General features: G+C 34.3%; 1 protein-coding gene and 1 non-coding gene across 2 annotated transcripts in view; one reads left to right on the top strand and one right to left on the bottom strand.

The window, feature by feature from the left end:
- The window catches only part of RSRC1 (arginine and serine rich coiled-coil 1), a 459,685-nt gene that overhangs the window by 76,603 nt on the left and 356,005 nt on the right, over positions 1–27,077 (top strand). The window contains exon 5 of the mRNA XM_035278262.3: positions 12,379–12,552. Coding sequence (XP_035134153.2) covers positions 12,379–12,552 — 174 coding nt within the window. The remainder of the gene's footprint in view (positions 1–12,378; positions 12,553–27,077) is intronic.
- Positions 17,578–17,684, bottom strand: LOC118149109 (U6 spliceosomal RNA). The gene has a single exon (XR_004736264.2). It is a non-coding gene; the product is annotated as a U6 spliceosomal RNA (small nuclear RNA).

Below are 27,077 nucleotides of genomic sequence, written 5' to 3'. Positions count from 1 at the left end.
GCAGATTTTCTCAAACTTGTTTAAAATCTATTTGTTTCAACTCTGTCTCTGTTCAGAATACATATGGCCCTTGTGAAACTAATTATGCTTATGAAGCAGCTGTTAAATTTAGTGCAACTAGTTTTATCCAATATTTTACATTTTAATTGATTACCTGTGAAGAAATTAGCAAATTAACACGTATTGTACAGTAACGGAATGGTCTTTTATGGTTACTTTCAGATTTAACAAGGGAACCAGGCACTGATGGAATAAAGACATTTCTAAGATTTTTAGATAGGAAAGTTATGGGTAGACCCTGATTATCTGGTGTGAAAATTTAGGAAGACTGATGAGTGATGCCAAGCATCTGTGTGTTCTGTATCTTAAACATGAGAAGCAGATTGGAAAGTAATAGCTTTTTCACAGAATTTTGGTAACATATGGGCTTATCTGGATCTAAGAAGTCTTTGAAGATCTTTGAACTTGACTAAATGACTTAACCTTTGGCATAGTGGGTGGGTTATATGCTTTTTTAGTGGGGAGGCACTGACTTTCTGTGTTTCTCTTTTGCTTTTTTTCCTTCTTTCCAATTCTACCTTTAATATCTTTTCTTAAAAATGGAGAGACCAGAGATGATGATTGGGAATTTGTAAGGTTGATATGATAAGAATTCCAAAATATTTGCTTAAATGGATATACTTGTAATAAGATAGGGTTAAATCTTTTGATAATATTTTAGAAATGAGTCTGTGTAAACCTTTATTTTCTGTTTTATGGATTTGAAAATGGTACTGCAATCAGATCTCATTGGCGGTATGTCGTAGTTGAAAGGATGTGGACAAACCTAAGATTAGATTTCAGTTTTATCACTCATTGGTTCTGTGACCTCTGAACTTTTGAGAGTCCAGTTTTCTCAAAGTAAAAACAAAACAAAACAGTTGTCCCCCAACAGGAGAAAAATGTCCAAAACACCAGGAGGATGATAACAGCTATTTGTTTAAAACTGGAGAATTGAGTGAGATAAAGTACATGAATATAGCTTGCAGGCTTCTTAGGACATAGAAGATCCTTGGTAATAGTAGGGGAAAGTGTTATGCCCTATCACATCACTAAACGGGACATATACTAAGCAAGCATATTATTATACATATTTTAGAGCATTAACTATTACAGTAAAGGAGAGATTGGTTTTGATTTTTATTTGCCAGCTTTGCATTCTGATAGCTCAGTAGTAAAACTTGATATAAGTTGTAGGTCCACGTAAATGTCTCTGGCATTTTGATAAGATATGTTATTCAGTTGAGCAATGTAACTAGAATTACATATCAGAAATATACAAATAACCCCTCTTTCCAAACAATTGATCTACAGCAACTGGAGACTTGAGCCTCTGCCTCTGAGGACACTTGACCCTGGTTTTACAGTTTGGAACATTTGACACCTATGCTGATCTCAACAGATTTCTCTAAGACAGATGAGGGTCAGTAAGTAATCAAAGTGAAAATATTTATTTTCTTAATTTGTCTTAGTTAAAATTCAGAATGTGTATATTTTCCCCAAAGAAATAGCATTGTTGCTGGTGGGTGTATTTGTATAAGGTTTCAGGTAATTTCTGAATAGGCTTATATGGATCAGACTGAAAAACTGGCCACTGTGATGTTTATGGTGAGTTTCAAATAACACATATATAAACAAAGGTTCAAATAATTTTTTTAACCTTTGAATGGAAAAATTTAAGCATTCATTGAAGTAGAGAATAGTATAATGAACTCTCATGCAGTCATGAGATAACCTCATCACCTAGCTGTACTTTACCAATATCAAGGCTTATTTTTAGACTTTGTTAGAATGGGTCTAGGATACATTTTTTTCTGGCTAATATTGCTCTCATGTTAATACTTGACTCTATGCAATGCCTTTGATATGAAGTGTCTCCACTCTGGCTGGTGGGAACTTTATTTCTCCCCCTGTGTGATATGTAGGAATTTTACTGTTTTCTGGTATATTTTTCCCTGGTCCCATGGAATTTCACTCCCATATTTATAGATTAGAACTCATCAGAAGATCAAGGGGACCCTACTTCAGATTTCTGTATTCCTCTTTGAGTCCAACTTCCTCCTCTTTGATACAGTGCTTTGCAAATCCTAGCCATCTTGATCTACCTGAAGGTCTATCTCTGTCTCCTTAGCTCAGCAAATCCACCAGGCTTTTGTTTAGGTTCCCTCTTCCTGCTCTGTGGTCTGGAAAGTTTCTAAAGGCAGTAAACTGAGGCACACTTAAGGTTCCTTTATTTCCTTTTTTTGGGTTCATAGTTTTATGTTGTCTGTTGTGTAGTATCTGAATCAGTTGTTTCATATATTTTATCTGCTTTTCTAGTTGTTTGTGGTAGAAAGGTTATTTTCATAGCTTTTAACCTTTATCAGCAAAAGTTGATTTAACTCTAATACTGATTATTTTATTTGTGATTTCTCTTAAAAAAATCATTTCCATGAAGTGTTTATCTACCTTACTAATCTGTCAGAGAATCAACTTTGGTCTTTCTTGATCTTTTGTTTTATTATTTTTTGTTTTTTTTTTCTCTTTCTTTCTTTTTACCTTTTGAGTTTACTTCTCTGTTATTTTTCTCTTTGAGTTGGATACTTAGATCATTTATTTTTAGCTTATTCTTTTCTTGAATGTGCATTTATAGCTCTAGAAATTTTCCTCTGAGCTGTTCTTTAGCTATATTCTACAAATTTTTCATGTGTCATATTTTAGCTTGCATTTAATTCACATATTTTAAAAATTCTCATTGTAATTTCTTCTTTCTCATGAGATAAACATATATTACTTAATTTCCAAACATTTAGGGATTCTTCTAGTTGTCTTTTGTTTATTGTTTTCTTCCTTCATTGCACTGTAGTGGGAAAACATAATCTGAATTGTTTCTGTGTTTGAAATGTGTAGAGGTTACCTTATGGCCCACCATATAGTTTATTTTAGGAAATGTTATAGGTATGCTTGATAAGAATGAGTATCCTGCAGTTTTGAGGTATAGTTAATAGGTAAATTTAACCATTCATTCAAATCTTCTGTGTCTTTACTTGCTAAATTTATGTTACATACAAATCCACAGTCGAGATCCCGCCTTTTAAGTTTTGTCAACTTCTGCTTTACATGTTTTGAGGCTCTTTTATTATGTATTTACAAATTAAGGATTGTTAGATTAATGCATGCTTTTGGGATTACATTTATCATCATGAACTGTATCTATTTCTAATAATAGTCTTTATTTTGAAGTCTACTTTATGTGATATTGGTGTGGTTTCACCATCTTTCTTTTTGTTAGTGCATGCATGATCTTTTATTTTCCTCTGCTTTTACTTTGAACCCTTCTTTGGTTTAATACCTAAGATGTTCATTTTGAAAGTTGCTTGTAGTTTGTTGCCTTCAGTTGCACAATCTTTCAATTGCATTATTTAGTCCATTTCTCTTTATTAATTACTGTTGTATTTGGATTTAATTCTACCATCTTGTTCTTTGTTTTCTATTTGTTTAATCCATTTTCTCATTTTTTTCTACTTCTTTATCTTCTTTGGACTAATTTTATTTCATTTTCTTCTCTATTAGGTTACTAGTTTATATTATTTTAATTATACCTTGAGTGACTTACCTAAAAATTGTTGTATGATCCTGACTTATATGAGTCTAACATAAATTACTACTTTTATTACTTTTTTTTGTTCTGTAGCTTTGATTCTTTTTTTTTTGAGATGGAGTTTCACTCTTGTTACCCAGGCTGGAGTGCAATGGCTCGATCTTGGCTCACTGCAACCTCCACCTCCTGGGTTCAGGCAATTCTCCTGCCTTAGCCTCCTGAGTAGCTGGGATTACAGGCACGTGCCACCATGCCCAGCTTTTTTTTGTATTTTTAGTAGAGACGGGATTTCACCATGTTGACCAGGATGGTCTCAATCTCTTGACCTCGTGATCCACCCGCCTCGGCCTCCCAAAGAGCTTTGATTCTTGAAGGATAGCTTGGCTGGATGTAACATAGCCAGTGGGATGTAACATGGCCAACACACTTTTTTCCCTCTTGAATTTCTCAAGAAAAACTAAAGGCATTGTCTTGCTATATATCATGTAGTTGGGTATCAACTTGTCTTACTATGTTACTGACTTAGAGTATTCTTTTTCCTTTATCTTTAATGAGGAGTAATTTAATTAGGATGTATCTCAGAGTTAATTATGGGTAGTTTATTTCCCTGTGATGGACCCTTTCTGCATGTGGTTGACTTCAGTTCCAGGATTGTTCTTGCATTACGATTGTAATAATCTGTTTCCTTGTGTTTTCTTTTGAAATCTCAGTTAGTTGGATTGTGTGCCTCTTCTTTCTATAACTTTGTCTGGAATTTTTCTACTACTTTCATTTTCTTTCTCTTGGCCCTTTTCATCATTAACTTCTGTGTCTCTTATTACAAGGTATATGAGTACCTCATAATTTAGTATTCATTTCTGAGATGACTTTTTAATTTTAATTTTATTATTTTATTTTTATTTTAAATAAATTGATTTTTTTCCTAAAATCAGGTAACAGTCATTTCATATCTCCCTGTTGTTTGTCCATTTTTGTTCTGGAATTTTTTGCTCATTTCTTTAGATTTGATTCGTTTTGGAGTGTTATGTTATAGTCTTCTCTACTTCATGGTTTTTGGTGAGATATATTTACATTTTTAAAAAATTTTTGATTATTTCTGTTTTTTATAGTTGCTTTGTATGGATGTTGGATTCTCTTTTTATGTCATTCTTGATAATTTTCCTGGATCAACAGTAATAGACAACACTGGATGGACTGAAGATTTTATATGGCTTTAAGCCTTCTTGAATGGCACTGTATTGTTTAGCATAGTGAGGTGGAGTTTCTTTCTTTTTTAAATTTTATTAGAGATAGGGTCTCGCTCTGTTGTGCAGGCTGGAGTACAGTGGCTCACTCCAGTTTTAGCTTACTGCAGCCTTCTAACTCCTGAAGTTAAGTGATTCTCCCACCTCAGACTCTCAAGTAGCTGAGAATATAGACATCATATATGATCTTGTTTTTGTAGATCCCTGAACTTCAGTCTCGTTTCCTAGTGTTTCTTTATCACCAAGCCACCAGTGGACACCTCCCTTTCCAAAGTGAAGCTCTTTCCTAGTGTGTAGGTCCTTTTAAAAAAATTCCTCTTACTGTTATTGTTTTAGTTGGAATTCAGTAGGGAGTGAAATTAAGTATCGATGTTCAAAATGTCATCCTGACATGGAATCCATGTTACTTTTGTTCAATGTGTAATTATTTAATTTAAATTACAGTTTTATTTTATGGTAAATGTAGTCTTTATAGGTAGGACTTAACTGAATAGACCACTTGAAGTATTGTAGTTTTCTTTTGAACGACAAAATATTAAGGTATTTGTTTTGATTACATGTGTTTAGAACTTATTAGCCAATTAAGAAACTTGACAAATCATTTTTTTAAGGCAGTAATTCATTTTATGTAGAGATGTTGCAGGGACTTTTCTTATTCTGTAGATATTGAAAGCATTTATCTGGTATAATAGGACATCTTGCTGTCCATTTATTGCTTATATATTGGGTGGTCTAGAGTGCCACATTTTTTATCAAATGTTTCTTTGCTTATAATAGATCTCCATATTGGCTTTGGTACTCTAGAGACTTCTAGAGTGATTTATCAGAAATGTATTTATTTAAGGAATGAGGGACAAATAACATGTTAAATTTTAATATAGTTTCTTTGGCTTTTTGTTTGGTCTGGGTAGGAAATCTCTTTACTCTGAACTTGTACTTTCTTCTTGATGAGGGCCATTCAGATTTGTAAGTAAAGTTACGTAGTAAATGGAGTTCTTCATATGTTCAGGATGTGAGTTTTATTCAAAATTCTGTAAAGTCAATTCTTATGACAACTAAGAAGTTAGCAGCTTAGTTTGTTTCAGTCTGTTCTTGATTTCATGTTGTTTTTAACAGCCTTCAATAATGTTTTCTCCCTGTGTTTTCACATTTCCTATCTTTTTCACATGTATTTTCTTCAGAGTCACTTTTTGCCACTTGTAATCCATAAGCATGATTAAGAGGCATAAAGTGTGAGGATTAAAACGATGATCATTAAGACATAGAGGGCAGGAAGAAGGTCCAGTAGCTTATTCTATGCATACTGTGATGTTTTAAAACTTACTGCTTTATTTGAATTTGACATCATGTGACTTGACTTATAGATCTGCTATTGCTATCATAGTTTATTGAACCACACCAGCAACATTTATAGAATATTCCAGAATTTTCAAGACATGAATTGCTTGTATGAAGATGTAAGGTGAATAATGAGCACAATTCTTTTGGAAAATGCCAGGCATATGTTTTCTATAGTAGAGTCTTTGTGTTAGGGAAAACTGTGAGATGGGTTTGGAGACAACTGAGTTTCTTAATTAATTGGTAAGTCGGGAGAAGTAGAAGTTTGGGAAATAAGGTGCTAGGGAGGGTTGAGTAGGTAGTCCTTGATAGAAGACCTCACTGCTAATTGCAGTATCCTGTTTTTCTATAACAGTGATAAAAATGTGATCAGAGTCTTCTTCCTCTGGGACAGTGCCAATTTAGCCCTGTTGTCTTCATGTTATAATACCTCCTTCAAGACCTACATATGTTCCCCAAATATTTCCTTTTTGTCATCCAAAGTCTTGAAGGCTTGGATGATCGTGATATGATCTTCCTGTTAATAGCAAACCTCTGAAGATCTGTTTTTGGCTGCTGAGGGTTATCTGTGAAGACATAGATTTTAGTCCTTCAGATTATTATTATTCACCTTCCTATATAAAAGATATGCATTGAACCTTGAGTGATTCTTATGCCAGCCTTGAGATTTCCACTGAGCAAACTCAGTTATCTCTAAACCCGTCTCACAGTTTTCCCTAACACAAAGACTCTGCTATAGAAAACATATGCCTGGCATTTTCCAAAAGAATTGTGCTCATTATTCACCCTACATCTTCATACAATCAATTCATGTCTTGAAAATATATGTCAAGTCACATAAGATCTATAAGTGAAGTCACATTCTGTCAAAATCAGAATGCTGCTTTTCATTAGCTATGGTACAAGGGAAACATATTTCATATGCTTCTTATTCAGATTTTATAAATTCACTCAAATTAGTACCTCCCTCAGTTACTTCTTTCCTAGTGCCTGCCTCCTTTTCCCAAATCACTTGTGTTATTTCACAACTCAGTCAGGTAGTATTATTTCATCCTCATGGTAAGGTAAATATTACTGTCATTTTATAGATAAGAAAACAGATGCTTAGAGAGGAAATAGCTTGTTCAAGGGCACTATTATTTGAGTATTTCTTTATCTTTTAAATCTGAATACATATGTAACTTTGAGCATATTAGTAACAGATACATTTAGTTTTAAGGGTACAGTAAAAACATGATTTTACCAAAATCCACCTCATCTGGAACCACAAATGGTAGTATATTTTGTTCGACAGTATTTTTTTTAATAAAAAGAGGCAAATGAGTAAGAAATGAGCTTTTATTAGAGATTTAGTTTAAAAAGAAGCTCTTAGAATTTTATTAACATAAACTAACTCACTGTCATTTGTTACTCTATATTCACAGCTAACTGGCAGAATCATATTTTGGTCCTAAACAAAATGTAGACCCAAATAATGAAAATATGCTGTATGTCTATATGCATATAATGTATTTGTAGTGGCTGAGGTTATCACAAAAAAGGCTCCCTTCCATTTATATTGTTACCGCTTTTTTTAAATCAGGAAACTTTAAAATTTGACTGATTATTGCTCAAAGATTTTAGTAATCTGTTAAAATTTCCACATGTTTATACATAATAGAAAATTTAATCAGAAAGGAATCAGGTAACATCTGTGGGGACAGTATGTTGTGATGATAAAATTTTGATGTAGAAAGATACTTGTGTCAAAATTAAGCAATAGTCAAATAAACTTATAGATCAAATGGCAGAGATTTCGTATTTGTAAATTAGGACAATAAAATAATTAAACCTATGTTAACATTAGTAGCAATAAATATTGTAACTTCAGGTTGATGTAGTAACTCATGCCTATAATCCCAGAATTTTGGAAGGCTGACAGGAGGATCACTTGAAGCTAGGAGTTTAAGACCAGGCTGGTTAAAATAGTGTAAAATAGTGAGACACCACTTATACACACACAAGTGTAAAATAATGAGACCCCACTTACACACACACACACACGTTGAGCATGGTGGCACGCATCTGTAGTAGCTTGCTACTTTGGAGGCTGATGTGGGAGGAGCGCTTGAGTCAAGGAATTTGAGATTACAGTGAGATATGATCACCCAAATGTATTCCAGCCTGGGTGACAGAGTTAGACTCTGTCTCTAATAAATAAAGGAACAAAGGAATGTAGGAAGGAGAGGAAAGAAGAAAAGAAAAAGGAGAAGAAAGGAGGAAGCAAGAAAAGGAAGAAATTTCTCAAAATCACATTTAAAAATTTGTAGGTTTATGATCTAGTATTTTTCTGTATTCATTAAGTGAGCTCGTTAGAGAGACGAAGACAAATATTATTGCTGCTGAAAGCCATATAATTCTCCTCAAGACTTACGTATATCCTGATATGGTTGGCTTTGTGTCCCTACCCAAATCCCATCTTTAATTTCCACGTGTTGTGGGAGGGACCCCATGGGAGATGATTGAATCATGGGGACAGGTCTTTTCTATACTGCTTTCATGGTAGTGAATGGGTTTCATGAGATCTGATGGTTTTAAAAACCAGAGTTTCTCTGCAGAAGCACTCTTTTTGCCTGCTGCCATCCATGTAAGATGTGACTTGCTACTCCCTGCCTTCCACCATGATTGTGAGACCCCCCCAGCCATGTGGAACTGTAAGTCCCATAAACTTCTTTTCTTTTGTAAATTTCCCAGTCTCAAGTATGTCATTATTAGCAGCATGAAAACGGACTAATACATATCATGAGTATCTAAGATAAATTCATGTGATCTCTCCATCATCTACATTTTTGGTGATTTGTATTGGTTATTTGTATTTGCTCTTTTTCTTTATAGCTGAGACATTAATTTTATTGATATTCTCAGGGTACCAAATTTTGGCATTGTTATTTTCTCTATTGTTTTCTCTTCCCTTGATTTTTCTCTTTGATGTTTCCTTCTTTACATCTACTTTGGGTTTATAGTGCTTTGCACTTCTTTTTGTAGCTTCTTAAAGTGAAACCTTAGGTAATTGATTTTATATATTTCTTCTATTCTAATATAAACATTTAAAACTATAAATTTCTTCCTAAACGTTGCTTTAGCTGCATCCCACAAATTCTCGTATGTTGTATTTTTCATTTTTATTCAGTTCAAAATATTTTTAAATTTCCTTTGTGATTTCTTAGTTGACTGATGGATTATTTAAAAGTATGTTATTTAGTTTCCATATATCTGAATTTTTTTATATGTCTTATTGTTAAATTCTAATTTAATTCTGTTTTGTTCAGATAAGCATGTTCTGCATGATTTCTACCTAGGAATTGACCTTTTGATCATCATGAAGTATCCATTTTTTATTTTGGATGATACTCTTAGTTTCCGAAGTCTATTTTATGTGATATTAATATATTAACTTTAGCTTTTTTGTGCTTGCTATTTGCATGATGTATACATTTTTAGCCATTTACTTTTAACCTGTTTGCTTATTTAAACTACATATTTTGTAGATAGCATACAGTTGTTGTTTTAGATGGCATTATATGATTGCTTTTTATTCATTTGACAAACTCTACCTTTTTATTGTATTTTATTAATACCTAATGTACTTATTGGTATAAATAGATTTGTCTATCATTTTATTATTATTTTATGTATATCCCTCTTTTTTTCTTTTTACTTCCTTTCCAACTTCCTTTTGGATTAATGAGTATTTTTTAATAATTCCTTTTAAATTAATCTATTTTCTTTTTAGCTATACTTATTTTCTTCTTTTTTTTAGTAGTTGCTCTAAGGATTACAATGTATGCTCTTAACATTTCAGTGTACTTAGAGTTATTATTTCACCATTTAATGTGGAATATAGAAACCTTTTAATTGTATAGGTTCTTTTACCTGCCCCATGTTTTATTCTGTAGAGGTTATTTATATTATGTATACCTTTATTGTAAACCCTATAGTAAAATACTATTATTTTTACTTTTAAGCACTTATATGTATTTTAAATAAATTAAGGGAAATAAACAGTTTTTGATACTTACCCATATATTAACTTTCTAGTAGTCTTTATTCCTTCCTAAAGATTCATGTTTTCTTCATCTGTTATCATTTCTTCTCTGCCTGAAGAACTTTCTTTAGTATTTATTGTAAAGCAAGTCTTCTGTTGATATTTGTTTACTTTTTCTTTGTCTCAAAAATATCCTTATTTTATTTTTATTTTTGAGGGATATTTTTGATGGATATAAAATTCTAGGTTGACCTTTTGTGTTCTTTCACCATGTTAAGAATTTCATTCCACTGTCTTGTGATTTCCATGGTTTTTGATAAGAAGTCAGTGACAATAATTTGTATCATTGTTTACCTGTATGTAATGTGTTGTTTTTCCTCTGAATACTTTCAAGATTTCTCTTCACCTGTAGTTTTAATCAGTTTTACTATAGTGTTTCTAATCATGACCTTCTTAATATTTATCTTACTTGGAGTTTGTTCAACTTTTATAGAATCTGTAAATTTGTCTTTTACTAAATGTGGAAAACTTTACTCACCACTGAAAAAATGTTTTCTACGTCATCCTCTGTTTTCTCTATTTCTGGGTTTAAATAAACACGTTAGGCATTTGAATCTTGTCATTCAGATCCCTAAAGGTCTTTCTTTTCTTATTAACAATCTTTTTTCCTCTTAGTTCTTCATATTGTATAATTTTGATTGATTTATTTGCATGTATACAGATTTTTTCCTCTGTTATTAACAGTCTGCTTTTAATCTCATCCAGCATAATTTTAATTTCAGAAATTGTATTTTTCAGTTACAGAATTTTTTCTGGTATTTCTATTGAGATTGCTTAACTTTATATTCAGTAAGCCTCGTTACACTTACTGCTTTAAAATCCTTATCTGCTAATTGTAACATCTAGTTTAATCTCAGGGTTGCTCTCCATATACTGTCTTTTCTCTTAAGAATAGAACACATTTTTTGTGTTTCTTCATATATCTAGGAATTTTGGATTTTTATCCTAGACAAGGTAAATATCATATTATGAATACTCTGTTGTTTTCCTCTGAAAAACATAGTTTTGTATGTTTATTTATTTGTTTAGTAAGGAAATCACTTGGTTAGGATTAAAATTGCAAGAATTCTGTTTTTGTGTTTGTTTGTTTTTTGTTTCTTTTGAGACAGAGCCTTTCTCTGTTGCCCAGGCTGGAGTACCGTGGTACAATCTCAGCTCCCTGCAGCCTCTGCTTTCCAGGATCAAGTGATTCTCCTGCTTCAGCTTCCTGAGTAGCTGAGATTGCAGGCATGTGCCATGGTGCCCAGCTGATTTTTGTATTTTTAGTACAGACAGGGTTTCACCATGTTGGCCAGGCTGGTCTTGAACTCCTGACCTCAAGTGATATGCCCGTTTTGGCCTCCCAGAATGCTGGGATTACAGGCTTGAGCCACCACGCCCAGCAAGAAGATAAAATATATTTAATATTCACTAAGTGGAAGTGGATTGTCATGAAGGTTATCATCCTCATTATCTTCACGTTGAGTAGGCTCAGGAGAAAAAGGCAGAGGAGGGGTTTGCCTTGCTGTCTCAGTAGTGACAGATGGAAGAAAATCCACTTATAAGTGGATCCATGAGGTTGTTGACCCATGTTGTTCCAGGGTCAACCTTAGTTGTTTTAAAAAATTATCTGTAGGATTGTCAGTCTGGTAGAGGGTTTTTTATTTTTTTTTGTCAATATTGTTACCAGAACCTGACTGTAATGCATTTAATACAAAGAATAACTGGATTAGAGTGGATCAGTATTTGTATTGGAACAATTCAAAATAAGAAATAGACATGGAAGCAAAGATTGTAAAGGTAAGGAACATCCTATCCTTGTAACTTAGATTAGATACATTATTAGAGGATGTGAATAATTAAGACTTGATTTGAACTTTTAAGGCTAACACTTTTAACTGCGTCATAGTTTTGTGTAAAGTTAGCAATATATATTTCCCTCATTATTTTAAATGAGAGCATTTACTCATAAAGAATCATTCAGGTGCTTGCTTCACACGGTTACTTTCTTAGTTCATAACTAAGTAATATTTTTCAGGTAATTTAAAAGAGTATTTACATTTCAAAATACAAATTATACACTAAATTTATTTAACAAAATCTGTTTACTGTAGGTCCAGGTCAAGACCGCGTCCACGTTCTCATAGTCGTAGCAGTGAAAGGTCCAGTCATAGAAGAACGCGTAGTCGGTCTCGGGATAGAGAACGACGTAAAGGCAGAGATAAAGAGAAGAGAGAAAAGGAGAAGGATAAAGGGAAGGACAAGGAATTACATAACGTTAAACGTGGGTAAGTTGAAGCAAATCTTATGTGGAGAGGACTTGGTGATTCCATGGTGATGTTCAAACTAAATTTTTGTTCTCTGAGTTTTTCTTGTAGCTCAATTGCTATAAGAGTAGAAGAAAATGGAATAAAAAGAGAGAATACAGTAGAGAAAGAAGAAAGGATAAATATAAATAAATATATTTGTCTCAGATTTTTACTGTGGTACATTTTCATTTTTATTTTATTTTTCGTTAATGATATAACAAATCTTGGAATCAATATAAACAGCATTATCAAAGTTTAGTATGTAAGTAGAGGAAAATTTGCATAATTCTGTAGGAAAGTTTTATATTTTGTCTCCTTTGTTATGAATATGAACTTAAAATTTGAAGACTACTTAGTGATTAAAAATGTCTATTACGTTTTTGTAAAGCTGTTACGGGAAAAGTGTAAAGTTGAAACAGAAGGAGGAGACCATGTGATTTACTGTTGTTTAAGCCTTTTTAATATAGAATGAAAGCTTGGGCAATATTAGAGTGTATATGTATGTAAGAGTGGGTGTATCTGCTTATGAGGTTCTGATTTTATTTTTTCTAGAATTGATATTATTAAAACAATGAGATTCTACTTCTGTCCACTTAGAATCAGAACTTGAAATCCACTCATAAGTGTTTGTCAAATTGGAAGATGTTAAAATGAAACAATCTTTTTTAACAGAGTAAATTTACAGCGTCTTATTTTATTGACAATTGTAATTGGAATCTTTTATTCTGGGAAGGAGAACATCTTGGAATTTATCCTCTTTTGTCAGTCTTTCAATGTTTTTGTGTGAATGTATTTATTTTAATACTTTAATATAAACGTGTTTGTCTTTAATGTATGAGTTTTCCATGTTGAAGAGTTTCCTAGGATTGTGGATGTAGTATCTTGAGATCTTAATTCTATAAAGACTTAAGTTTATTGAAAGATACAGAATTCTTTTCTCATTCCTTTCTATTTCACAGTTGTTTTGTATGTTTATTTTCTATTTTCAAACTTATAGTGATGTTATATAAACTTGCCTAGATTGTTGGCTTTTACCTATTATTTAAATGTTAACTTTGTGGTGGAGTTTGAAAGAGGATAACATTATTATTATGTGAGTTTTGTTCTCCGGATTATCCCACAACCATTAATGTTCATTGATCAGTTATGTTCCTGTAAAATTCTGAGTTCTATCCTTTTCTAGTTTTAAGGACTGTGAAATGTTACAATAGAGGAGTTAGAAGTTAGATACATATCTATAGGGGTGAGGAGGCTAGTTATCCACCACTGGTAAAATGGAATCAACGCAAAAAGGGTATGGGTGAAATCTCTTGGTAAAGAAAGAAAGTCAGCAGGATGATAAATTTGAAGGGAAGATTTAAATACAGTAGGGTTCTGAGTCCAGAAAATATGTTTTATGAATAAAACTAGTCAATCGGGGACTGCCTAGCTTCTTGTTCCTTTTAAAATGTTTTCTTCTTCTTCTTCTTTTTTTTTTAAATTATGTGGCTATGGAAGTAAGCTATAATCTTTTTTTTTTTTATTGCATTTTAGGTTTTGGGGTACATGTGCAGAGCATGCAATACAGTTGCATAGGTACACACATGGCAGTGTGTTTTGTTTGCTTTCTCCCCTTCACCCACATTTGGCATTTCTCCCCAGGCTATCCCTCCCCACCGCCGCCTCCCACTGGCCCTCCCGTTTTCCCCCCAATAGACCCCAGTGTTTAGTACTCCACTCTCTGTGTCCATGTGTTCTCATTTTTCATCACCCGCCTATGAGTGAGAATATGCGATGTTTCATTTTCTGTTCTTGTGTCAGTTTGCTGAAAATGATGTTCTCCAGATTCATCCATGTCCCTACAAACGACACGAACTCATCATTTCTGATTGCTGCATAATATTCCATGGTGTATATGTGCCACATTTTCCCAATCCAGTCTATCATCAATGGGCATTTGGGTTGATTCCAGGTCTTTGCTATTGTAAACAGTGCTGCAATGAACATTCGTGTGCATGTGTCCTTATAGTAGAATGATTTATAGTCCTTCGGATATATACCTAGTAATGGGATTGCTGGGTCAAATGGAATTTCTACTTCTAAGGCCTTGAGGAATCGCCACACTGTCTTCCACAATGGTTGGACTAATTTACACTCCCACCAACAGTGTAAAAGTGTTCCTTTTTCTCCACATCCTCTCCAGCATCTGTTGTCTCCAGATTTTTTAATGATCTCCATTCTAACTGGCGTGAGATGGTATCTCAATGTGGTTCTGATTTGCATCTCTCTGATGACCAGTGACAATGAGCATTTTTTCATATGACTGTTGGCCTCATATATGTCTTCTTTCATAAAGTGTCTGTTCATATCCTTTGCCCAATTTTGAATGGGCTTGTTTGTTTTTTTCCTGTAAATCTGTTTGAGTTCTTTGTAAATTCTGGATATCAGCCCTTTGTCAGATGGGTAAACTGTAAAGATTTTTTTCCATTCTGTTGGTTGCCGATTCACACTAGAGACTGTTTCTTTTGCTGTGCAGAAGCTGTGGAGTTTCATTAGGTCCCATTTGTCTATTTTGGCTTTTGTTGCCAATGCTTTTGGTGTTTTGTTCATGAAGTCCTTGCCTACTCCTATGTCCTGGATGGTTTTGCCTAGATTTCCTTCTAGGGTTTTTATGGTGCCAGGTCTTATGTTTAAGTCTTTAATCCATCTGGAGTTAATTTTGGTGTAAGGTGTCAGGAAGGGGTCCAGTTTCTGCTTTCGGCACATGGCAAGCCGGTTTTCCCAGCACCATTTGTTGAACAGGGAATCCTTTCCCCATTGCTTGTTTTTGTCGGGTTTATCAAAGATTGTATGGTTGTAGCTATGTTGTGTTGCCTCTGATGCCTCTGTTCTGTTCCATTGGTCTTTATCTCTGTTTTGGTACCAGTACCATGCTGTTTTGATTACTGTAGCCTTGTAGTATAGTTTGAAATTTGGTAGTGTGATGCCCCCCGCTGTGTTCTTTTTGCTTAGAATTGACTTGGCTATGCGGGCTCTCTTTTGGTTCCATATGAAGTTCATGGTGGTTTTTTCCAGTTCTGTGAAGAAAGTCAATGGTAGCTTGATGGGTATAGCATTGATTCTGTGAATTACTTTGGGCAGTATAGTTATTTTTATGATATTAATTCTTCCTAACCATGAACATGGAATGTTTCTCCATCTGTTTATGTCTTCTCTGATTTCGTTGAGCAGTGGTTTGTAGTTTTCCCTGAAGAGGGAAAACTTGTGAGTTGTATTCTAAGGTATTTTATTCTTTTTGTAGCAATTGTGAATGGCAGTTCGTTCTTGATTTGGCTCTCTTTAAGTCTGTTATTGGTTTAGAGGAAGGCTTGTGATTTTTGCACATTGATTTTATATCCTGAGGCTCTGCTGAAGTTGCTTATCAGTTTCAGGAGTTTTTGGGCTGAGGCGATGGGGTCTTCTAGGTATACTATCAAGTCTTCTGCAAATAGAGACAATTTGGCTTCCACCTTTCCTATTTGAATACCCTTTATTTCTTTTTCTTGCCTGATTGCTGTGGCTAGAACTTCCAGTACTATATTGAATAGGAGTGGTGACAGAGGGCATCCTTGTCTATTGCCGGATTTCAAAGGGAATGCTTCCAGTTTTTGCCCATTCAGTATGATATTGGTTGTTGGTTTGTCATAAATAGCTTTTATTACTTTGAGATATGTTCCATCCATACCGAGTTTTTTGAGGGTTTTTAGCATAAAGGGCTGTTGAATTTTGTCAAAGGCCTTCTCTGCATCAGTTGAGATAATCATGTGGTTTTTGTTTTTGGTTCTGTTTATGTGGTGAATTACCTTGATAGACTTGCGTATGTTGAACCAGCCTTGCATCCCTGGTATGAATCCTACTTGATCATGATGAATAAGTTTTTTAATTTGCTGTTGCAATCGGCTTGCCAATATTTTATTGAAGATTTTTGCATCTATGTTCATCATGGATATTGGCCTGAAGTTTTCTTTTCTTGTTGGGTCTCTGCCGGGTTTTGGTATCAGGATTATATTGGTCTTGTAGAATGATTTGGGAAGGATTCCTTCTTTTTGGATTATTTGGAATAGTTTCAGACGAAATGGTACCAGCTTGTCTTTGTGTGTCTGGTAGAATTCGGCTGTGAACCCGTCTGGACCTGGGCTTTTTTTGTGTGGTAGGCTCTTAATTGCTGCCTTGACTTCTGACCTTGTTATTGGTCTATTTATAGTTTCAGCTTTCTCCTGGTTTAGGCTTGGGAGGACACAGGAGTCCAGGAATTTATCCATTTCTTCCAGGTTTACTAGTTTACGTGCATAGAGTTGTTTGTAATATTCTCTGATGATGGTTTGAATTTCTGTGGAATCTGTGGTGATTTCCCCTTTATCATTTTTTATTGCATCTATTTTGTTCTCTCTTTTCTTTTTAATCAATCTGGCTAGTGGTCTGTCTATTTTGTTGATCTTTTCAAAAAACCAGCTCTTGGATCTATTGATTTTTTGGAGGGTTTTTCGTGTCTCATTCTCCTTCAGCTGGGTTATTTCTTGTCTTCTGCTGGGTTTTGAGTTTTTTTGATCTTGCTCCTCTAGCTCTTTCAATTTTGGCAATAGGGTGTCAATTTTAGATCTCTCCATTCTTCTCATATGGGCACTTATTGCTATATACTTTCCTCTAGAGACTGCTTTAAATGTGTCACAGAGATTCTGGCATGTTGTGTCTTCGTTCTCATTGGTTTCAAAGAACTTCTTTATTTCTGCCTTCATTTAGTTGTTTATCCAGTCAACATTCAAGAGCCAGTTGTTCAGTTTCCATGAAGCTGTGCGGTTCTGGGTTGGTTTCTGAATTCTGAGTTCTAACTTGATTGTACTATGGTCTGAGAGGCTGTTATGATTTCAGTTGTTTTGCATTTGCTGCGCAGTGCTTTACTTCCAAAATTGTGGTCAATTTTAGAGTAGGTGTGATGTGGTGCTGAGAAGAATATATATTCTGTGGATTTGGGGTGGAGAGTTCTGTAAAAATATGGAACGCTTCACGAATTTGTGTTTCATTCTTGAGCAGGGGCCATGCTAATCTTCTCTGTATCGTTCCAATTTTAGTATATATGCTGCCGAAGCGAGCACAGTAAGCTATAATCTTTACTGGTCATTAAATTTTTGCCTTCCACCTCACCAAATTTTACTTTTTTAGAATAGTATTTGTGTAATTGCATAAAATTTTTATTATGTAAAACATTATTTGGGGGATTTTAAAGGTAAGACATATTAGAGAGTGAATAAAACAGAGAGGTTAGATTGTGTTAAAAGTTCTTATATGGTAACATTAGTCTTGAACGTCTAAGCCAGCTTTACAGGTTAGACTCATCCATCACTTATAGTTGATTGTGTTCACGTGGACCGATTCCTGGATGACAAGTTTACAAGATAATAATGTTGTATTTGTCATTATTTCTTAACATTAATCTCAACGAAAGCAGTGAACAAAGTCAAAATAAGAGGTGTCAGTCAAAGGGTACTGGAGACTGATGCCAAAAAGCTTTGGGTAGTCTGCATTATGGTTTTAGTGGGCCATAGTAGAGAGCAGTGTTGTGTGAGGGTGCTCTTTACCCTGCTTAGTGCTGAGGTGCATACAGATTCTTATATTTCCTAACCCTGGTTTTTAAGCCATTCTAGACTTAAAATCTTTGTATCCCTCAGAGCACCTAATGTACGTACATGCTAATTGTTAAGAAATATTTATTATTTATCAAATATGCACATTCATTCATCTGTTTACTTGTTCAGTCAACAATATTTAAATGCCCTCTACTTTTCAGGTACTGTGTTAGGTAATAGAGATATAAATGTTAATGGCAGGAGTACTTGGAGCTTTCACACTGGTGGGAATATAAACATGTAAAAGGGAAGAAATTCAAGTGATTATAGTAAAGTCAGATGAATTTTTCCAGTAGGAAAAGTAAAAAGAGCTGTGGAAACATTGTACCGGTTAGGATGCCTTGGCTGTAAGTTACAGAAGCTAACTAACAGTAGCTTAAATTAAACTGATGGTCAGCAAACTTTTGTAAAGGGCTAGATCAGAGGTATCCAATCTTTTGGCTTCCCTGGGCCACATTGGAAGAAGAAGAATTGTTCAGGCCACGTATTTTGATGATAGCTGATGTAGACAAGCTTGGGCTAGATAGCAAATAATTTTGGCTTTCTGGATCATTTGGTCTCTGTTGCAACTACTGAACTTTGCAACTATCCATAATAGTAAACAAACAGGCTGTATTTCAGTAAAACTGTTTACAAAAATGGGCATCCAGCTGGATTTGGCTCAAGAATTGTCATTTCATTTCTGGCTTAAACTATGAGTGCACCTACTGCTAATAACGAGCAGTTTGGAGAGAAACAGTTTGAGGTTGTTTTTATACTTCTCACAGGCCAGTTTAAGGCTGTTGGCTTTCATTTGGTATGTATTATCTCATTTAATAACCTAATAAAATAGGTGCTTTTATTATCCTATTAATATAGATGAAAGGTGCTTAAGCTTATGGTCATAGTGCTAATAAATGGCAGTTAGGCTTCTAATTCAAATGGACTGTCACTTGCCTCTTAATGACACACTATCCTCATTTCTTTAGTAATCCATAAGTATTAATGATGAGCAAGAGAATTTGAGATCAAGTAATATGCTGTTGTTTAAACACATCTAGAAAATAGTGACAGGGAACTGAAAGATTTTTCTGTATACTGTTTTTCACTGATCAGCCCAGAAATCTCATAAGTAAAAGATTGATTCCTTCTTTTCTCCATCCTTCTTTCTTAGTTTCCCACTTCAACATTTCATCTATTTAGAATTATATTTAATTATATTAACAGACAATTTCTAGGCCTTAATTAAGTTTATTTTAGTGACGGTTTCAGTAGCTCTTTTTTTTCAGGTGGCTTTAAAAAATTTTTGGAGAGAGAGGAAAAAGGATTCACAAACATTTAAATTAGGACTTATGTATTAGTTCATTGTGATTGTGCAATGAGTGACAAGCATTTTAGCTTGTGCTAAGTAACCTAAGTGCTTCTTCACGTGAGAAAATAACCTATGTGCAAAAGTAATAGTATTTAGGTAGGTAGGTAGGTTGACATTTATAAAGTACAAAGCAAGGACAGTAAGTTCAATAATGGTAAAGCAAAGTAAAGGATGTTTATAAATTGGGAGAAACAAAACAGGAAAGAAAGGAATGCTAAAGCAGGAATTAATGAACTTAATAATAAGGGAGAGCTTTTTTATGCTTTTGAGAAAAACATACAAAATCAGATAATTCTGAAAAATCCTTTTTAAGTACAGCTAATTATAGTTCTGGAAATTCCTGGAACATTGAAATGGTAGAATTTGTCTTATAATTTCATAAATTGGCCCATTTATTTTATTTTTCTACTGATTTAGGAAGACCTAATATAAACTGGAAAAGTGTCTCAAGTTTGTGGGGACTAAAAAATACCTTTCCTTCTGTGTGAATGATTAATCTAAGAAAGACACTGAGTCCTGTCTGAAATTTTATCAAGAATCTTTAATGACTTTAACTTTTAATCTTTTATATTTATAATTCGGTTTCTAAGAATCTTCTTTTAAACACTGATATAGATTTTTCTTAGTTTTCCCCCCAAATTTTAAAAACTAAGTTTGACTTACCCTTAGACAGTTTTACTTATTTTTTAAAGTGAAAGCAAATTTATTAAGAAAGTAAAGGAATAAAGAATGGCTACTCCATAGGCAGAGCAGCTGTATTTCTTTTTTTTTTAATTTTAATTTTTTTTTTAAAGACAGGATCTCACTCTGTTGCTCAGGCTGGAGTGCAGGGATGTGATCATAGCTCACTCACTGCAGCCTTCCCCCACCTCAGCCTCTTAAGTAGCTAGTACTATAAGTGTTCACCACCAAGCTTGGCTAATTTTTTTATTCTTTATTTTTTGTTGAGGCAGAATCTCACTATATTACCTGGGCTGGTCTCAAAATCCTGGCCTCAAACAATCCTCTGGCTTCAGCCTTCCAAAGTACTAGGATTACAGGAGTGAGCCACTGTGCCAGGCCCTAGATTATTATAATTTTTTTAAGGAATAATGTCTTTGCATTATGAAAACAGTTTTCTTAATAGCAGAGTTGTTTAGTAGAAATTGGATGCAACATCATTTTGTTAAACTATCATTGAGAGTCAAGAATCAGAAATATGAAACTTGTCATGGCATCTCATAATTGCAGTTTGATTTGATGATAGTGAATGTTACACATCCTATCTAAGTCTTCTGTGGATTAACATACTGGGCCTTCCTTACCAACAACTTGATTCAAACTACATAACATTATAGTTGACGGCTATAAAACATCTTTAAAGATGTCTTTGAAAAATTAGTAGTGAACGAATATGTAAGTAGCCACTAGTGATGTTCTGCTATTCATTCTTAAATCATAGTGCCATCCTTAAAAGGGGAATTTGGATGGAATTGATTTAAATCACCAGCTAGGAAAATTTGGTTAAGGCAGTTGTTTCCTACTGCTGTGGTTTGAATTTGTCTCCCGAAGTTTGTGTGTTGGAAACTTTATCCCAAATGTGGCAATGTTGGGAGGTGGGACCTTTATGGGAGGTGGGTCTTCCTTCATGAATGGATTAATGCAGTTATCAAGGGAGTGGGTATGCTATCATGGGAGTAGGTTTCTTATAAAAGGACACGCTTGCCCCTCCTACACTCTCTTTGCCCCTCTACTTTGAGATGATGGAGCAAGAAGTTCGTTGTCAGCTGCTGGCCCCTGAATCTTGGACTTCCCAGCATCCAGAACTATGAGGCAATACATTTTTATTCATTATAAATAATTACCCAGACCGTTGCGTTCTGTTACAGCAGCACAGAATGGACCAAGACACCTATTAAAATGCTGTCTTCTTAATTTGAATAACTTTAGAATTCATTAGGAACCGAATTTTCTATTTCTAAATGTACCTTTCTTTATAACTTGCTGCCATGAAAAGTTTTCATCTTTATTATTTCCTCATTAGATTTTCAGTAGATGGATACTGTTCTCAGAAATGTACCCATCAAGACTTTTGAGATATTTTACTGAAATATTTATGTTTATATATTCTTCTATTTTTCTTTGTATAATTTTCAGAAGCTTTATACTTTTTGAGTGAGGTAAGAATTTGCCTCTGGATGTATAATTTATTCTTCTGTAAAATAGGGATGGTGGTACTTAAAAAACTGTAAGTATTATAAGCAGTGTGAATAAGAAAACTAGTACCATGTAATCAGTATACCTTATAGAGAAATATTAGTTATGGCTTTAACCTTGGCAATATGCCAGTGTCTTCAGTTTTAGAGTTTCATGTAATAAATTCCTGTCGATAAGGGGTTTTGTTTGTTATTCCCCCTAGCTAGTGATTGGTAGAAGATGTTATGAGTGATTTGGGAAAGCTGGACTCTGAGTTTTGACAGCAGTTACATACTTATAGAGCCTGTCATATTTTTACTAACCTCTTATTTCTTTATACAGCAGGAAGTAATTTATGCTAATTTACCTCATTTGCATATAGGTTATAGAGTTCTGTGGTGCAGAGCATGCTTAGAACTCCTTTTAAGTGTCTGCTTGGATCAAAGCAGGGCTGTGTGATAGCTGTTGTCTGACACCACGCTGTGTGGTGTTGTTTTCATTAAACATTTATCACACTTCCAATGTGACAGCAGGCAACTTTGTGCCAGGATAACATGTTTTCATGCAAAATTTATTGAAAAAGACGAAGACTTTGTAAAGAGATCTTGTTGCCTTTCACCAGTGGCGAAGGGTAAATGTTTGGCTCGAAAGTAGTATATCGAAAGTACGCCTTTAACACATGTCATAGCACGCAAAAAAAAAGTTCATACTGTCAGTTTTGTTAAGCAGGTAAACAAATACATTTTTATAAACATTTATGCACTGGATTTTTTTTTCTTTTTAAATTAAAGTTTTTACAGTTTCCCTATAAATCAAATGAATGTCATAACATAGTGGCTCATTGTGTTGCTGGCCATCTTATATTACAGTGAAATTTACCACCCAATATCTATTCTGTAGGTTTGAGTATTTGGTATTAGTTTTGATTTTACCAAAACAATCTGATATTTTAGAAAAGATGAGGTCAAGAAAGGGGACATAATATAACAAAAAGAATATTCAGTAAAAGCAGGAGGCAAGGATTTCCTCAGTTCTCCCAGGTCACCACCTTTCTTTTATTCATTATATCAATACATTTAAATTATCATACAGTGTGTCCAATGGGATTTGACTTGAATTATGCCTGATAACATTTTAAATGGCATGAATTATAGGTTCATTCTCTCTTTTGGTGATTGCTTGACTGTGAAAAGCTTTGGAATGAGAGAAGATACTTTAAATTTCATTTTTCATTCCACAGGAGTCTGAGGAATTAGAGATATGCAAAGAAGTTAGAGGATAGGAGTAGCCTCATGCTGGACTTTTTAGTAAGTTTCATTATATGGTCTGTAAAAAATGTGGAGGACCCTTTGCAAGAGGTATTACAGAAATTATATTAGCATTAACATTCAGGAATAAAAGGGAAAAAGTATTGAATTATAGTGTAATGGAAGAGCCTTGTCTTTCATCCCGTATGGAATGAACAGAAACCTTAAAATTCTGACTCATTATGCTTTGGAGGTATTGAAGGATGATTTTTTTTTTTAAACAGCAAAACCATGCCTCATACAAATATACATGAACACATGCCAAAGATATTACTTACCTAATTAATCAGAGAACAAGTAAGATATTACAAGTAGCTGAAAGGATCCAGAGCAGACACAAATGTAGACATTAATAGATTCAAAACTAGTTTCTTCCACATAGGGGAAAGAAATCAGTTACACCTCCACTGGACAAAGTTCATTTGTATATTTATAGAAAAGAGCTATTTGCATTGCTATCAATTATCTGTAATCTATGGAATCAAAACTGTCTCAGATGAGGAAAGGTGCCCTAGGCAATATACCCGGTAGTCTTTTGTGATTATCTCAAGTCTTTCACAGTTTTTTTCCTGAGAAGGCAAGTATCTTTTTTGAACTTTAAATTTATTCTTCTATAAGATAGAGATAATGGTAATTGAGAAGCTGTTAACTATTAGAAGCAGTGTATGTCAGAAGACTAGTACTATGTAGTAGTAGCTCAGTAAATGGTCATCATTTTATTTTTTATTGATAAAAGTTTTAAATATTGGTTTTTGTAATTACCACTTTCTCAACTATCATTCTTTATAAAGGTTGTTCCTTTAGTCTGAAATACTTTCTTCTGTACCTTTCCTGTCATATTCTATTCATCTTTTTGGGTTCATTTTAAATTTCATTTTTTTGTGAAGTATTCCTCACTCTTCAAGAGTATGTTGAGTATCCCTGCAGTTAACTCCCATTGTATTTTTTTTTTTTTTATTTTACTTTAAATTCTGGGGCACATGTGCAGATCTTGCAGGATTGTTACATAGGTATACACATGCCATGGTGGTTTCCTCCCTGTATACCCCCGTCACCTATTTGAGGTAATTCCCCTAATGTTATCCCTCCCCAGTCTCTTCACCCCCTGCTATCCCTCCTCTAGGCCCCACCCCCCAGCAGACCCCAGTGTGTGATGTTCTCCTTCCTATGTCCATGTGTTCTCATTATTCAATACCCCACTTATGAGTGAGAACATGTGATGTTTGGCTTTCTGTTCTTGTGTCAGTTTGCTGAAAATGATGGTTTCCAGATTCATCTATGTCCTTGCAAAGGACATGAATGCATCCCTTTTTATGGCTGCATAGTATTCCATGGTGTATAGGTGCCACATTTTCTTTATCCAGTCTGTCATTCATGGGCATTTGGGTTAGTTCCAAGTCTTTGCTGTTGTAAACAGTGCCTCAAAGAACATACGTGTGCATGTGTCTTTATGATAGAATGATTTATAATCCTTTGGGTATATACCCAGTAATGGGATTGCTGGGTCAAATGGTATTTCTATTTCTAGATCCTTGAGGAATCGCCACACACTTCAACCAACAGTGTAAAAGCATTCCTATTTCTTCACATCCTTTCCAGCATCTGCTGTCTCTGGGTTTTCTAATGATTGCCATTCTAACTGGCATAAGATGGTATCTCAATGTGATTTTGATTTGCATTTCTCTAATGACCTTTGATGATGAGCATTTGTTCATATGTTTTTTGGCCACATAAATGTCTTCTTTTGAAAAGTGTCTGTTCATATCCTTCACCCACTTTTTGATGGGGTTGCTTTTTTCTTGTATTTTTGTTTTAGAATCTGGATATTAGCCCTTTGTCAGATGGGTAGCTTGCAAAAATTTTTTCCCATTCTGTTGTTTGGTGGTTCTTCCTAATGATTGTTTCTTTTGCTCTACAGAAGCTCTTAAGTTTAATTAGATCCCGTTTGTCTATTTTGGCTTTTGTTGCCATTGCTTTTGGTGTTTTAGTCATGAAGTCCTTGTCTAGCCTATGTCCTGAATGGTATTGCCTAGGTTTTCTTCTAGGGCTTTATGGTGTTAGGTCTTGTGTTTAAATCTTTAACTCATCTGGAGTTAATTTTTGTATAAGGTGTAAGGAAGGAGTCCAGTTTCAGCTTTCTGCACATAGCTAGCCAGTTTTCCCAACACCATTTATTAAATAGGGAATCTTTTCCCCATTGCTTGTTTTTGTGAGGTTTGTCAAAGATCAGATGGTTGTAGATGTGTGGCATTACTTCTGAGGCCTCTGTTCTGTTCCATTGGTCTATATATCTGTTTTGGTACTAATACCATGCTGTTTTGATTACTGTAGTCTTGTAGTATAGTTTGAAGTCAGATAGTGTCATACCTGCAGCTTTGTTCTTTTTGTTAGGATTGCCTTGGCTATATGGGCTCTTTTTTGGTTCCATATGAAGTTTAAGGTGGTTTTTGTCAGTTCAGTGAAGAAGTTCAATGGTAGTTTGATGGCAATAGCATTGAATGTGTAAATTACTTTGGGCAGTGTGGCCATTTTCACAATATTGATTCTTCCTAACAATTAGCATGGAATGTTTTTCCATCTGTGTCCTCTCTTATTTCCTTGAGCAGTGGTTTGTAGTTCTCCTTGAAGAGGTCCTTTACATCCTTTGTTAGTTGTATTCCTAGGTATTTTATTCTCTTTGTAGCAATTGTGAATGGGAGTTTGCTCATGATTTGACTCTCTGTTGTTGGTGTATAGGAATGCTTGTGATTTTTGCACATTGATTTTGTATCTTGAGACTTTGCTGAAGTTGCTTGTGAGCTTAAGGAGATTTTGGGCTGAGATGATGTGGTCTTCTAAATTTACAGTCATGCATCTGCAAATAGAGACTATTTGACTTCCTCTTTTCCTAATAGAATATCATTTAATTTTTTTCTTGCCTGATTGCTCTGGCTAGAACTTCCAATACTATGTTGAATAAGAATGGTGAGAGAGGGCACCCTTGTCTAGTGCCTGTTTTCAAAGGGAATGCAGAAGCATTTTGGTTTTTGCCCATTTTTTCTTTGCCTGTTTTTGCCCATTCAGTATGATATTGGCTGTGGGTTTGTCATAGTTTTTATTATTTTGAAATATGTTCCATCGATACCTAGTTTGTTGAGAGTTTTTAGCATAAAGAGCTGTTGAATTTTGTTGAAGGCCTTCTGTACATCTATTGAGATAATCATGTGGTTTTTGTCTGTGGTTATGTTTATGTGATGGATTACGTTCATCGATTTGCAAATGTTGAACCAGCCTTGCGTCCCTGGGATGAAGCCTACTTGATCGTGATGGATAAGCTTTTTGATGTGCTGTTGCATTTGGTTTGAAGATTTTTTTTTTAAAAAAACTGGGTTTGGGATTTCTTTTTTTTTTTTTGAGGGAAAAAGAGAAAAAGAAGGGGAAAAAAAGAAAAAGAGGGAAAAAGGAATATTACTTCATTCCTAAAATGGGTTTCAATAATGGCCGATCAATATTTTGTGTGTTTAAAGTGGTTAATGCATATTTTATGTGTTTAAAATGGAGACCTCTATTGTGTTTATTTGTTCTGGCTCTGAGTTCAAGTCCTGGATATCGTTATCAATTTGTTGTCTTGTTGAATCTAAATCTCATTATGTTTCTTATGTATCTGGGTGTTAAGATCTCTTATTGTTACATTAATCCTTTTACCCTTGCATCCTTGTAGCTTTGAAATCTATTTTATTAAGTGTGAGAATTGCAACTCCTGCTTTTTATTTATTTTTGCTCTCCATTTGGTTGGTGAGTTTTTTTCCATCCCCTTGTTTTGAGTCTTTGTATATCTTTAGATATATCATTAGATTTTGTGAATAATGTATATTTTGTGTGTTTAAAATGGAGAGCTCTCTTGAGTTTATTTGTTCTGGATCTTAGTTCCAGTCCCAGATATCGTTATCAATTTTCTGTCTTATTGAATCTAAATCTCATTATGGGTCTTATGCATCTGGGTGTTAAGATCTCTTATTATTACATTAATCCTTTTACCCTTGTATCCTT

Source organism: Callithrix jacchus, chromosome 17 (genome assembly GCF_049354715.1).
Source record: "Callithrix jacchus isolate 240 chromosome 17, calJac240_pri, whole genome shotgun sequence".
NCBI classification, from domain to species: Eukaryota; Metazoa; Chordata; class Mammalia; order Primates; family Cebidae; genus Callithrix; species Callithrix jacchus.
Note: the sequence above shows the minus strand (reverse complement) of the source record. Positions and strands in the feature narration are given on the sequence as shown.